The sequence below is a fragment of the Mchenga conophoros genome, linkage group LG12 (genome assembly GCF_057382185.1).
Source record: "Mchenga conophoros isolate Kocher_MC1m ecotype Shallow Benthic linkage group LG12, M_conophoros_male_GT1.1, whole genome shotgun sequence".
Taxonomy (NCBI): Eukaryota; Metazoa; Chordata; class Actinopteri; order Cichliformes; family Cichlidae; genus Mchenga; species Mchenga conophoros.
The window spans coordinates 11553524-11566938 of record NC_140537.1 but is presented as its reverse complement, the minus strand read 5'-3'; the positions used below and the strand labels follow the sequence as shown (position 1 = coordinate 11566938).

General features: G+C 41.7%; 1 protein-coding gene across 1 annotated transcript in view; it reads left to right on the top strand.

The window, feature by feature from the left end:
- Nucleotides 1-13415, top strand: part of LOC146562171 (voltage-dependent N-type calcium channel subunit alpha-1B-like) — a 349202-nt gene that overhangs the window by 53819 nt on the left and 281968 nt on the right. The window contains exons 4-6 of the mRNA XM_085293681.1: nt 7436-7527; nt 8473-8625; nt 9484-9671. Of these exons, the coding sequence (XP_085149807.1) occupies nt 7436-7527; nt 8473-8625; nt 9484-9671 (433 nt within the window). The remainder of the gene's footprint in view (nt 1-7435; nt 7528-8472; nt 8626-9483; nt 9672-13415) is intronic.

The window sequence follows — 13415 nt, the reverse complement described above, 5'->3', positions numbered from 1 at the left end:
TCCTTTAGCTCAGCGCGACAGTGTGCTCATAGAGAGATATCGATATTCCCGTGAGGGTATTATTCACTTAACCAACTTGTTGACGAGGGGGTGCAGGACCACCACCTGTCTTTTTTTTTTGCTCTGCCCTTTTCTTGGTTGCTGTTATGAACAAACAAACAGATTATTTCAGGGTCTCTTTTCAAGAGACGAAAAGCAATATAAGTGATAAATATTACCATTCTGTAGACTATTCTTATATTTCACTTTTACTTGTTCCCATGTTCTAGTGGGTCCTGTTGTGGCTCTAATGTGTAAGGGGATATAATATCCATTCATCCATCCATTCGCTTCCGCTTATCCTTTTTCAGGGTCGCGGGGGGCGCTGGAGCCTATCCCAGCTGTCATAGGCCAACACACAGGGACAAACAACCATTCACACTCACATTCACTCGCACATTCACACCTAATGGCAATTTGGATTTTCCGATTAACCTATCCCCACAAGCTGCATGTCTTTGGACGGTGGGAGGAAGCCGGAGTACCCGGAGGGAACCCACGCAAACACGGGGAGAACATGCAAACTCCACACAGAAAGACCCCGGCCTGTTGTTGGAATTGAACTCAGGACCTTCTTGCTGTGCGGCATGGGATATAATATAACATAATATAATATGATGTAATATAATATTGGATAATATAGTGTAATATAATAAATCTACCCTACCGCCTACTGGTGTTGGCCAGAGGGGCTGATGGCGCGATATGGCAGCCTGGCTTCTGTCAGTCTGCCCCAGGGCAGCTGTGGCTACACCTGTAGCTGCCTCCACCAGTGTGTGAATGTGAGAGTGACTGAATAGTGGCATTGTAAAGCGCTTTGGGTGCCTTGAAAAGCGCTATATTAATCCACTCCATTATTATTGTTATTATTAAATCACTTACGAGTTTAATTTGTCAGCAACTTTCTGCCAGCCCTCTCTCCTTGCTTTTGCAGCCTTTGCAGTGTTCCCTTGCGTTTTAATTAAACTCTGAAACTCCTGAAATCCCTCACTCAAGAGTTCTTGCTCTGCTGCCGAAAAATACCGAGCACTCTCCTTCGACATTTTCGCCGACCAATCAGAGGGTTGCCGATCAATGTTTCTACTATCGATGCGTAGCCCCTTTTACGACACCCAGTGATCTCACATTACTTCATCCAGCTGTACTAATCATCAACAGCAGGTGTGTTCGGAGAACCGGATTAGCGAGCTCACGGTTAGCGCGATGATTTGGTCTTGGATGTGTCATTTGATCTTGGATGTAGTAAGCGACGTACGAAGAACGGGCCCCTGTTGAGAACCTCATGCTTCATCGCTTAGGTCGCCAGGTCAGAGGTTACTGGTGGTCCCATGTACTAGGTTTAAAACACGTGGGGATCAGGCTTATCAGGCACTGGCACCAAGGCTGTGGAACTCCCTGCTGTTGTCTTTACGCTGTCTTGACTCTACTGACTCCTTTAAAAAGCAGCTGAAGACATTTTTATACAAACAAGCTTTTAATGAATTTTTTCACTGTTTTATATTATTTTAGTTGTACTTCTGATTTTAGTGTGAAGCACTTTGTGATTTTTATCTGTGAAATGTGCTATATAAATAAATGTTACTTACTTGCATTGTTAATTGCCCTTTCCTTGCCATTTTTGTAGCAACACACTACTCTGTACAATGCTTGTAAACTTGTACAATACTGTTCAACTGATGCTCACAAGGGTGTGTAAGTAATCCAGTAATCTAGAAAAGTTGGAACACCTGTAGGAATTACAGGGAGTGCAGAATTATTAGGCAAATGAGTATTTTGTCCACATCATCCTCTTCATGCATGTTGTCTTACTCCAAGCTGTATAGGCTCGAAAGCCTACTACCAATTAAGCATAATAGGTGATGTGCATCTCTGTAATGAGAAGGGGTGTGGTCTAATGACATCAACACCCTATATCAGGTGTGCATAATTATTAGGCAACGTCCTTTCCTTTGGCAAAATGGGTCAAAAGAAGGACTTGACAGGCTCAGAAAAGTCAAAAATAGTGGGATATCTTGCAAAGGGATGCAGCAGTCTCAAAATTGCAAAGCTTCTGAAGCGTGATCATCGAACAATCAAGCGTTTCATTCAAAATAGTCAACAGGGTCGCAAGAAGCGTGTGGAAAAACCAAGGCTCAAAATAACCGCCCATGAACTGATAAAAGTCAAGCGTGCAGCTGCCAAGATGCCACTTGCCACCAGTTTGGCCATATTTCAGAGCTGCAACATCACTGGAGTGCCCAAAAGCACAAGGTGTGCAATACTCAGAGACATGGCCAAGGTAAGAAAGGCTGAAAGACGACCACCACTGAACAAGACACACAAGCTGAAACGTCAAGACCGTGGCTGGATTGGTAAAGGGCAGAGAGCTCCAGCCCGACTCAGATGCCAGCAATGTGGAGGTGGAGTACTGGTTTGGGCTGGTATCATCAAAGATGAGCTTGTGGGGCCTTTTCGGCTTGAGAATGGAGTCAAGCTCAACTCCCAGTCCTACTGCCAGTTTCTGGAAGACACCTTCTTCAAGCAGTGTTACAGGAAGAAGTCTGCATCCTTCAAGAAAAACATGATTTTCACGCAGGACAATGCTCCATCACACGTGTCCAAGTACTCCACAGCGTGGCTGGCAAGAAAGGGTATAACAGAAGAAAAACTAATGACATGGCCACCTTGTTTACCTGATCTGAACCCCATTGAGAACCTTTGCTCCATCATCAAATGTGAGATTTACAAGGAGGGAAAACAGTACACCTCTCTGAACAGTGTCTGGGAGGCTGTGGTTGCTGCTGCACGCAATGTTTATGGTGAACAGATCAAAACACTGACAGAATCCATGGATGGCAGGCTTTTGAGTGTCCTTGCAAAGAAAGGTGGCTATATTGGTCGCTGATTTGTTTTTGTTTTGTTTTTGAATGTCAGAAATGTATATTTGTGAATGTGGAGATGTTATATTGGTTTCACTGGTAAAAATAAATAATTGAAATGGGTATATATTTGTTTTTTGTTAAGTTGCTTAATAATTATGCACAGTAATAGTCACCTGCACACACAGATATCCCCCTAAAATAGCTAAAACTAAAAACAAACTAAAAACTACTTCCAGAAACATTCAGCTTTGATATTAATGAGTTTTTTGGGTTCATTGAGAACATGGTTGTTGTTCAATAATAAAATTATTCCTCAAAAATACAACTTGCCTAATAATTCTGCACTCCCTGTATACTGCAACATGAGAATAGAGCAGCTGTGATAGAATACAGCATGAATCAATGGTACAGAAGTGGGGGAAGCAAGAAGAATGAGTTGAATAAAGTTTGACTTATCTGACTGCTTTGTTTCTGTTAATGTGCCTTATAATCCCGTGCACCTTATGGTCCAAAAAATACCTATTTGACTTATTATTAGGCACGCTGCAGTTTAATGTTAGTGGATATTATACATAGTTATGCTCAGGATATGTCAGCCCATTTCCATTGGAAATGCCTTTTGGTTAAACTTTCAGCAAGGAATTTGCATTTGCATTGTTATATTTTTATATAGCTTTAATGCACATAAAAACAGCTGCTTGTTTAAGTAAAAATAAATTGATGGGTTTTTTTGCGCTAGTAAAGTTATGGAGTTATATTTTATGTTTGTTAACCTATTATAATATATTATAATTCAATTATATCGTCAGTTATATTGTTATCGCAACTTTTCAAATATATATTGTGATAAATATTTTTGGCCATATTGCTCTGCTCTAATACCTGGGATAGGTTCCAATCCCCTCCACAACCCTAATAATAATAAGCCCATGATGGATGAATGCTTTAGTAAACAATTCTGCTAGTCTGTTGCAAATATTGTTATGGACTTGATTATTTTCATAGACAGGTTTTTTTTTAAATTGCACATGAGCCAGTGGCTACCATCTTTGATCAGCGTACAAAAGTGTTTTTGTTGATTAAGACATTATGTCATAAGAAAAGTCTTATTAACATGTTTACCTGACACTTAAGTATTAATAGAGGAGACTGCTGTCTTACACATTTTTCATCTTCATTCAGAGCCCTCGTGTCCTATGGATGGAGGCATTGTGAGTCTTGATGTGAGCAGTTCTATTAGAATAAAAATGTCTCTTCATAGGATCAGTGACTCTAAACAATTTTTGATTGATTGATTGAATGAGAGTTCTGTAGCAGCTCAGCCACAAGTCACACTAAGCTTATAAGATGTTCTGCTGTGACCAATTGAAGTTTACTTTTAGAAGTGGTGTTTGTTGTTTGGGCTGCCCCTCCTCCCTGCTGTACTCCACTCTGCATACCAAAAATCCACCATTGCTATTCTACATGTCAAGGTTTCAGATTCATGCACACTCTGTAATGTCTTGAAGTTGATTTGAGTCCAGCTGGCAAACTGAAGTAACCGGACACAGTTTAAAAAGGGATACACTTGTGTATTTCAAGATCCCACAGTTCACACTGCATGTCTATCCATCCATCCATCCATCCATCTTCTTCCGCTTTATCCAGGGTCGGGTCACAGGGGCAGCAGCCTAAGCAGAGAAGCCCAGACCTCCCTCTCCCCAGCCACCTCCTCCAGCTTATCCGGGGGGAACACCAAGGCGTTCCCAGGCCAGCCAAGAGATATAATCTCTCCAGCGTGTCCTGGGTCTGCCCTGGGGCCTCCTCCCGGTGAGACATGCCAGGAACACCTCACCCAGGAGGCATCCTTGTCAGATCCCCGAACCACCTCAGCTGGCTCCTTTCGATTTGTGGAGGAGCAGCGGCTCTACTCTGAACCCCTCCCGGATAGCTGAACTTCTCACCCTATCTCTAAGGGAGAGGCCAGCCACCCTTCGAAGAAAGCTCATTTCCGCCGCTTGTATCCGTGATATCGTTCTTTCGGTCACTACCCACAGCTCGCGGCCATAGGTGAGGGTAGGGACATAGATCAACCGGTAAATTGAGAGCTTTGCTTTTACACTCAGCTCCCTCTTCACCGCATACTGCAGCCGCAGCACCAATCCGTCTGTCGATCTCCGGCTCCCTTCTCCCATCACTCGCGAACAAAACCCCGACATACTTGAACTCCTCCACTTGGGGCAGGAACTCATCCCCGACCCGTAGTGGGCACTCCACCCTTTTCCGGCTGAGAACCATGGCCTCAGATTTGGAGGTGCTGATCCTCATTCCCGCTGCTTCACACTCAGCTGCGAACCGTTCCAGTGCGAGCTGGAGGCCATCACCCGATGAAGCCAACAGAACCACATCATCCGCAAAAAGCAGAGATGAGATTCTGAGGCCACCGAAGTGAAAGCCCTCCGCCACTTGGCTGCGCCTAGAAATCCTGTCCATAAAAATTATGAACAGAATCGGTGACAAAAGGCAGCCCTGGCGGAGCCCATCACCCACCGGGAATGAGTCCGACTTATTGCCGGCAATGCGAATCAAGCTCTTGCAATGGTTGTACAGGGATCGAATGGCCCGTAGCAATGGGCCAGACACCCCATACTCCCGCAGCACCTCCCACAGGACACCCCGAGGGACATGATCGAATGCCTTCTCCAAGTCCACAAAACACATGTAGACTGGTTGGGCAAACTCCCATGCACCCTCAAGTATCCTCGAGAGGATAAAGAGCTGGTCCAGTGTTCCACGACCAGGACGAAAACCGGATTGTTCCTCCTGTATCTGAGGTTCTACTAGCGGACGAACTCTCCTTTCCAGCACCCTGGCATAGACTTTCCCAGGGAGGCTGAGGAGTGTGATCCCCCTGTAGTTGGAACACACCCTCCGGTCCCCCTTCTTAAAGCTGGGGACCACCACCCCGGTCTGCCAGTCCAGGGATACTTCCACTGATCTCCACGCAACATTGTAGAGGCGTGTCAACCAGGACAGCCCTACAACGTCCAGAGCCTTCAGGAACCCGGGGCGGACCTCATCCACACCAGGGGCTCTGCCACCAAGGAGTTGTTTAACTGCCTCAGTGACCTCGCCCCCCGGAAATTGGCATTCCCTGCACACCCTCACTACGCGTTTAGGTGCACCGGGTCTGTCAGGTGTCCTACCCCGCCACCTGATCCAATTCACCACCAGGTGGTGATCAGTTGACAGCTCAGCCCTTCTCTTTGTCTGAGTGTCCAGAACTTCTGGTCGCAGGTCTGGTGATACAATTACAAAATCGATCATCGACCTGCGACCTAGAGCGTCCTGGTGCCACGTGCACTTATGGACACTCTTATGTTCGAACAAGGTGTTCGTTATGGCCAAACTGTGATTTGCACAGAAGTCCAATAACAAAACACTGCTCAGGTTCAGATCAGGGAGGCCGTTCCTCCCAGTCACGCCCCTCCAAGTCTTGCTGTCGTTACCCACGTGAGCATTGAAGTCTCCCAGTAGGACAACAGAGTCTCCAGGTGGAGGACCTTCCAGCACCCCACTTAAGGACTCTAAGAAGGCTGGGTACTCTGAACTGCCACTTGGCGCATAAGTGCAGATGACAGTCAGGACTCGTTCCCCGACCCTAAGGCGCAGGGATAAACCCTCTCATCCACCGGGAAGAACCCCAACGTACCGGCAGCAAGCCGAGGGAATATTAGAATACCCACCCCAGCCCGCCGCCTCTCACCAGGGGCAACTCCAGACTGAGACAGAGTCCAGAGTCAGACAGAGACGGAGTCCTGGCAATTGGGACATTCCATGTCCCAATTACCAGTCTTGGTAGCCAGGGATCAGTCCGCCAGGGCCTCCGCTCCTGCGGGAGGATGGGCCCATGTCCCCTTTTCGGGCTGTGCCCCATGGACTAAGGCCCAGCCACCAGACGCTTGCCCTCGGGCACCCTCCCCAGGCAGGGTAAACTGTTCCTTCCATGTTTTTCTCATAAGGGTCTTCTGAATTGCTCTTTGTCTGGTCCCTCACCCAGGACCAATTTGCTATGGGAGACCCTACCAGGGCGCAAAAGCCCCCAGACAACATAGCCCCTGGGATCCCTGGGACACGCAAACCCCTCCACCACGATAAGGTAGCAATTCACTGAAGTAACTGGACACAGTTTAATTCATCGTACTTCAAGATCCCACAGTTCACACTTCATGTCAGGTTAAAAGAAGTCTGTAGATGTCTGTGATCACACTGTATTGCGACATAAATCAGTACAAGGGTATGACACCTTTTCTAAAGCTTTGTGTGCCCCAGAAGCACAATACAAGCCATAATTGTGAATTGGAAGAAGGGAACATATGCACTTTTCATAAATTTCCAGTTAAATAACTAGACAACATGGGTTTTGGTCAGTGAGTTTAAAGAACATCCCACTGCTAAATTATACCAGCTTTTTTTGTGATGGTACCATACCAAAACAAGGCTATAAACTATACAGCTTAATGTTATTGTTGAATCCATGCTGTTATTGTGTGTAGGATCCTGGCCACTGTGGGGGCTGACTTTGATCTGAGAACATTGAGGGCGGTGAGAGTGCTGCGACCACTCAAACTTGTCTCCGGGATTCCAAGTAAGTCCACTTCACATTTTAATACATGTGCTGTCTGTGCTAATGGTCATGATGTGGTTAGCATGTTACAGCATTATAATAGGTTAACAAACAAACAACTACTATACTGCAAAAACATCTGTTCTGAAGATAAATTGCAAAATTTCACAGCTTTTTAATTTTAGTGGTGTATACCTTAAGCCAGTGTACTATACAGTGTATAGGAGTACTGTGCTACAGTGTATATGAGCATTTCTATACAGTATATTGAAGTACATCCATACAGTTTATAAGAGTGCACTTTTAGTGCCAAGAGCCACACTCAAGAAAAACATCTGGTGTAAAAATAGGAGGGGGTCCACTTTCCCTCTTGGGGGAATACTCCCATAGGTTTTAAATCTGGGACTCTCCACCATTTGACCCTAGAACTTATGAATCTTCTCGGATGACAGGTGAAACGTCTTCCTTAGATTAACAAGTAAATATTTTTCCTTAGCACTACAGTTCCTCTGCATCTTTTGGACAGAGGCAAAATGACAAGGAGACTTGGTTGTAAAAGAAAAATTCAAAGGATATTGTAAATATCTAAGGAGCTTGGAAAGAAAAATGACTGGAGTTCTTTATGTTTCTCAAAGACTTTTCAATAGCAATCACGTGATCAACAGTGGGTCCACGACCCTCTTAAGGGACAACTTCCACTAGGGCTTGAATACCTGCGACTCTTCATCATTTGGTCTTAGAACTGAAGAAGCTTATCGGGTGAGAGGTGAAACGTCTTCAAGAAACTTAAAGAAGTCCAGTCACTTTTCTTTCCATGCTCCTTAGATTATCATGACTGAATGACTGAGAACATACACAGAATTACTGCAAATATATTTTGATAGCATTATGGTATGCTTGTATGTTACATTACATATGCAATCAATCATGGCTATGGCTAATCTTACTTCTCTTGCTTTGCCTCAGGTCTTCAGGTGGTTTTAAAGTCCATCATGAAAGCTATGGTACCACTGTTGCAGATTGGCCTGCTGCTCTTCTTTGCCATCCTCATGTTTGCCATCATCGGCCTTGACTTCTACATGGGGAAATTTCATCGCACCTGTTTCCGGATTAACACAAGTGAGCAAATGTTATAGAACCTTAACCATTCCTATGTGTTTTTTAATGAAGATAAGGGGTTGAGTGACACATTTTGAATTCCCCCCATATAAACAAAAATATGATTGTAATAGAAATTATGCAGTGAAGCAAGCTCCAACAGGAGAACGAACAATTAATTGTAAAATATGTTCCCTGTGATGTGTGTGATATTCTTTTATATCATCAGTCAGACTTTCTCTTACATAAATTTAAAGAATAAAATCCAAATAATCACATTGTCCATCAGAATCTGTGAGCTGTCGGCTTTCAACCCCGACCGCATGTCTGTGTACGTGCTGCCGGGTGAGAAAGCCAACATCTCACTGATTCTGATGTGTTTGTCCGTGCTTTGTGTTTATGTCTTTTTGCGGAATCCGTTTACCTGCTCTCGTTTGCTGTTTTAGCTGTTTGGTGGTTGTTGAAATTGTTTTGTGAGGTTTAGCCTGAGATTCTGGCGTTTCTGGTAAAACACATTTATATTTAAAAATTGATTCAGGATTTTAATGAATCAATATTGCTTTATTAAAGCTAAAATCGATTTTAATCAATAAATTGATTATTGAAACCCACCCCCTATATTTAAACCTTTTGTTTTCTTCTCCCCAGCCTCACAATCTCCCTCATACCCAGCTGTGTGGTCCCCTGTGTGCCTCTTCGTTTAGAGTTATTCATGTCCCAGTATATTCTTTTCCTTGTGTCAGCAATAAAGCAGTTTTGGAGTTACTTTCCACGTCTTGGAGTCTGCATTTGGGTCCACATCCTGCATGCCACACAGCGCACTGTGACAATTTCTAAAAAAATACCTTAGTCTGTCAATGTGTGTCTTTGTGGTTACAGGTGAGCAGACTGCAGATTTCCCCTGTGGCTATGAAGCTCCAGCAAGGACCTGTGCCAACGGCACTGTCTGTAGGGAGTATTGGATTGGACCCAATTTTGGCATTACCAATTTTGACAACATCCTCTTCGCTGTTCTCACCGTTTTCCAGTGTATTACAATGGAGGGATGGGTGGATATCCTCTACAATGTGAGTCCAGTTGTGGGGACATAAAAAAAGATCTTTGGCCATATATTTTGTTGGTTTACCTCAGGGCAGCAGTATCATAATTTTATTGTGTTAAAAAACATATGTACATGTGTATACAATACAGGGTATTATATCAGCGTCAGAATAGGCATTCACTGATTACTACACAGCACTAAAAAAAAAGCCCACAATAAGTGTTACTTGAGAAAAAATGTTCCCATGCAATCTGGGGCTATAATTATATTTCACATAATTCTTACACGATAAAACACAGTGAGCTATGTTTTGTTTGGCAAACACTAAAAAAGCATCACATGCAGTATGATATATAGGTATAGAAATTGATAAGAATTTAGTGATTCCGATTCCATTATCGATATCATGTACTGACTGATTCCGTATCAATTTTCTTGTAGATTCTCATTGGGTTCTGATTGGCTCCACTTTGAGAGTCACCAGTTTATTTAGAAGTAAAACATGAATATATCTAAAGTAATGTGACTTTGGTAGATCATGTTTTTCACAAAGGAATTTAAATGACAAAACCATCTTTATTAAAGAGATCGCTAAAATAAATCAGTCCTTTTTTATTCCAATCCAGAAATGTCTGGGATGGCACAAAAAGATGATTAGATGTTACTGGAGAGAAATTAAATATCCAAATTAAAGTACTTTCCAAATTGGCGCCAAATCTTTATAAAATTTTGGACCACCAGGCACACCAATATTTAGCTGAAGAGGGGCAGTCAAAATTGAAATAGGTGAACTGTTGTTTTTGGTTCCATATTTACCCAGACAGGTCCCTCTTTATCTGCAAACCTGGTAATCCATTATGTTAACTTAAAAATATAAACTGCCCAACAATAGAATACACAATTAGGCAAACCTAATCCTCTCCAAACATGACTTCTTTATTCGTGCAGGTTTTTTATTCCATGTAAATAAAAGAAATATTGCAATCTAACTGGAAGAAAAATAGGAATCATTTTAAATAAATACAGAAACCTGGGCATTATAGTCATTTTTACTGTGTTTATCCATCCTGCTAAGGACAATAGCAATTTTGACCACCTATCTAGGTCATTTTTGGTTCCTCCTAAGTAGGGCAGGACAATATGCCCAAAAATATTTATCACGATATATATTTGATAATTTGCGATAATGATATAACTGACTATATAATTGACGCGAGACAATATACTTTACAACTCCACAACTTTATTAGTGCAAAAAAACTTCATCAATGTATTTTCACTTAAAGAAGCAGCTGTTTTTTATGTGCCTTAAAGCTATATAAAAATGTAACAGTGAAAATGCAAATTCCTTGCTGACAGTTTAACCAAAAGGCATCTCCAGTGGAAATGGGCTGACATATCCTGAGCATAACCATGTATAATATCAACAATACTTAAAAGAGGTTATACACACACAAAGCTGTAATATTATGTTGAAGCACAATACGTATTACTCCGCGAAGCTCCCAACTACGGTAGATGTAATGCTTTGACAATCCATCAAGCGGTGCGGCTTTGTAGCTTAGCAGGGTCGTACGAAAACATTTTTTGACAGATTTTTGAGTGCCGTGTACCAGATAAAATCGGTTCTGTAATAGCGCTAATAACAACGGCCAGCTTGCATGCTCTACCAAAAAATGTGCTTTGATGTGTATCTGACGGATGAAAGCCAAACCAGTTCCATACCACTGAAGTTGCACCATTTTTACAAACCAATTCTGGTTCATCTGTTTCATTCAACAATCTGCTTTCCCCCTTCTCATTCTCTGTCGCCGCCATGCTTTTTCCGCCATGTGCGTATGAAAACAAAGTCTTTTACCTAGTCTTTTACATATTCTATTGCGATATTTCATTTTCTTATCATTGCCTAACATTATACCGGTATTACCGTGAACTGTATGATATGGCCCAGCCTTACTCCTACAATAGACTTGTAATTGTATGGATGCATAGAGATGATTGAACCAGTTATTTCTAATCCCTGGGAGGTAAATTTATCCTTTTTCAATTTTAAAGGGCAAATTTCTATAGTTGATTTACCTTGCTAAATTATTTATTTTGAAACAGATAAAGAAGTAGGACATGCCGCTAATTGGATCTAATATTAGCAGAAGTAGATCATCTGTATAAAGCAGAATTTTGTGGTTTACCTTGACCCTGGACAGTAGTCTTAATCCTACTGTCTGATCTAATAGCGATTGCCAATGGCTTGATTACAAACAGATAAGGAGCACGGCAACAGCCTTGCATTGTACTGATGCAGCCATAGGTACTGAGTATAAAACTGTAATCCAGCTATTAAATTTTGGCCCCAATCTAAAATGTTTTAGAAGTATAAATACGTAAGTCCATTCTATTTTGTGAATGCCTTTTCAGCATCAACACTTAGAACAACTTCAGACTGTGTTGCTGAGTGAGGGGAGGAACTGAACTACACTGAACAGGGTCCTTATCTTTTTTAAGTATGACTGAGATTATGGCCTGAATAAGTGTTTTTGACTACTTTCCGTTTTCCAGGGATTCATTATACACCGTAAAAAAAAAAAATCCTAAAAAAACCAGTAATTTCTGGGAAGTGGGGCGCTAAAATAATACCAGAAAATAACAGAAAATAACTTTTTCATGAAAATACGGTTATTTCCAATAATTACAATACAGTTTGTTGCCCTAATTTTACATGCGATTTTGCCCCTTTTCAAGTGCTTTTAAACATTAAATTAGGAACATTTTAATGTGATTAAACAATGAACTTACCTATAAACAAGGTCAATGAATGCGGCAATATGAATAATAATACTTAAATGTACAGAAATATACAGTTAACAGTTGGTTTAAATAATAATGGATTGCATTCATATAGCGCTTTTTGAGACCCTCAAAGCGCTTTACAATTCCACTTTATAATTCCCCTCTGACCATCACCAGTAGGTGGTAGGTGAAGTGTCTTGCCCAAGGAGACAACGACCGCGAGTGTCCGAGCCGGGGCTTGAACTGGCAACCTTCTGATTACAAGGCAAACTGCCAACTCTTGAGCCACAATCACCCTAAATAACAAGAATAATAATAATTATTTGATGTAAAAAAAAGTTTATAAGAATCATTTTATATATTTTTCTCCATAGCATTACATTTGAATTTAACAGTTCAATCTTTCAAATAATGGAATAATGAAATTATGATACATTTGTGAATGTATTTTAACAAACTAAATATGCATATGTACAGACAAATACATTTTAAAAACAAGAAAATTATGTTCACAGTCTATTTATGTAAATTTAATGATATTCCAGAAGAACAGTACAGAACTGTAAAATACACAGTAAAATACTTTTATATTACAATTGTTTTTACAGTGTAAACTGATTTCAAAACAGGTGCGAGCTTTAAGGGTATTCCCTGTAAAACTCGATGGGAAATCATTATGTGCCTGGTGCACTGCCTGTTCGAGATAGCTTAATAGGATTACTTATTTCCTCAAGTGACAGTGGCTGCTTTAAGGATGACTGAGCCTCTAGAGAGATTTTTGAATATCCAGAGAGTTGAGAAATAGGTCTGTTTCTGATGCATTACCCTCTACTTCTGATTGGTATAGGTTAGAATAATATTGTTTAAACCAATCATTAATGTCGTGATAGTTGTATGATATTAAGCCAGGATCCATTTCACTTCCTGTAATCATTTGCCCGGCTGACTTTTTTTTTAAAACCGAAGAACAAGAAGCCTACCT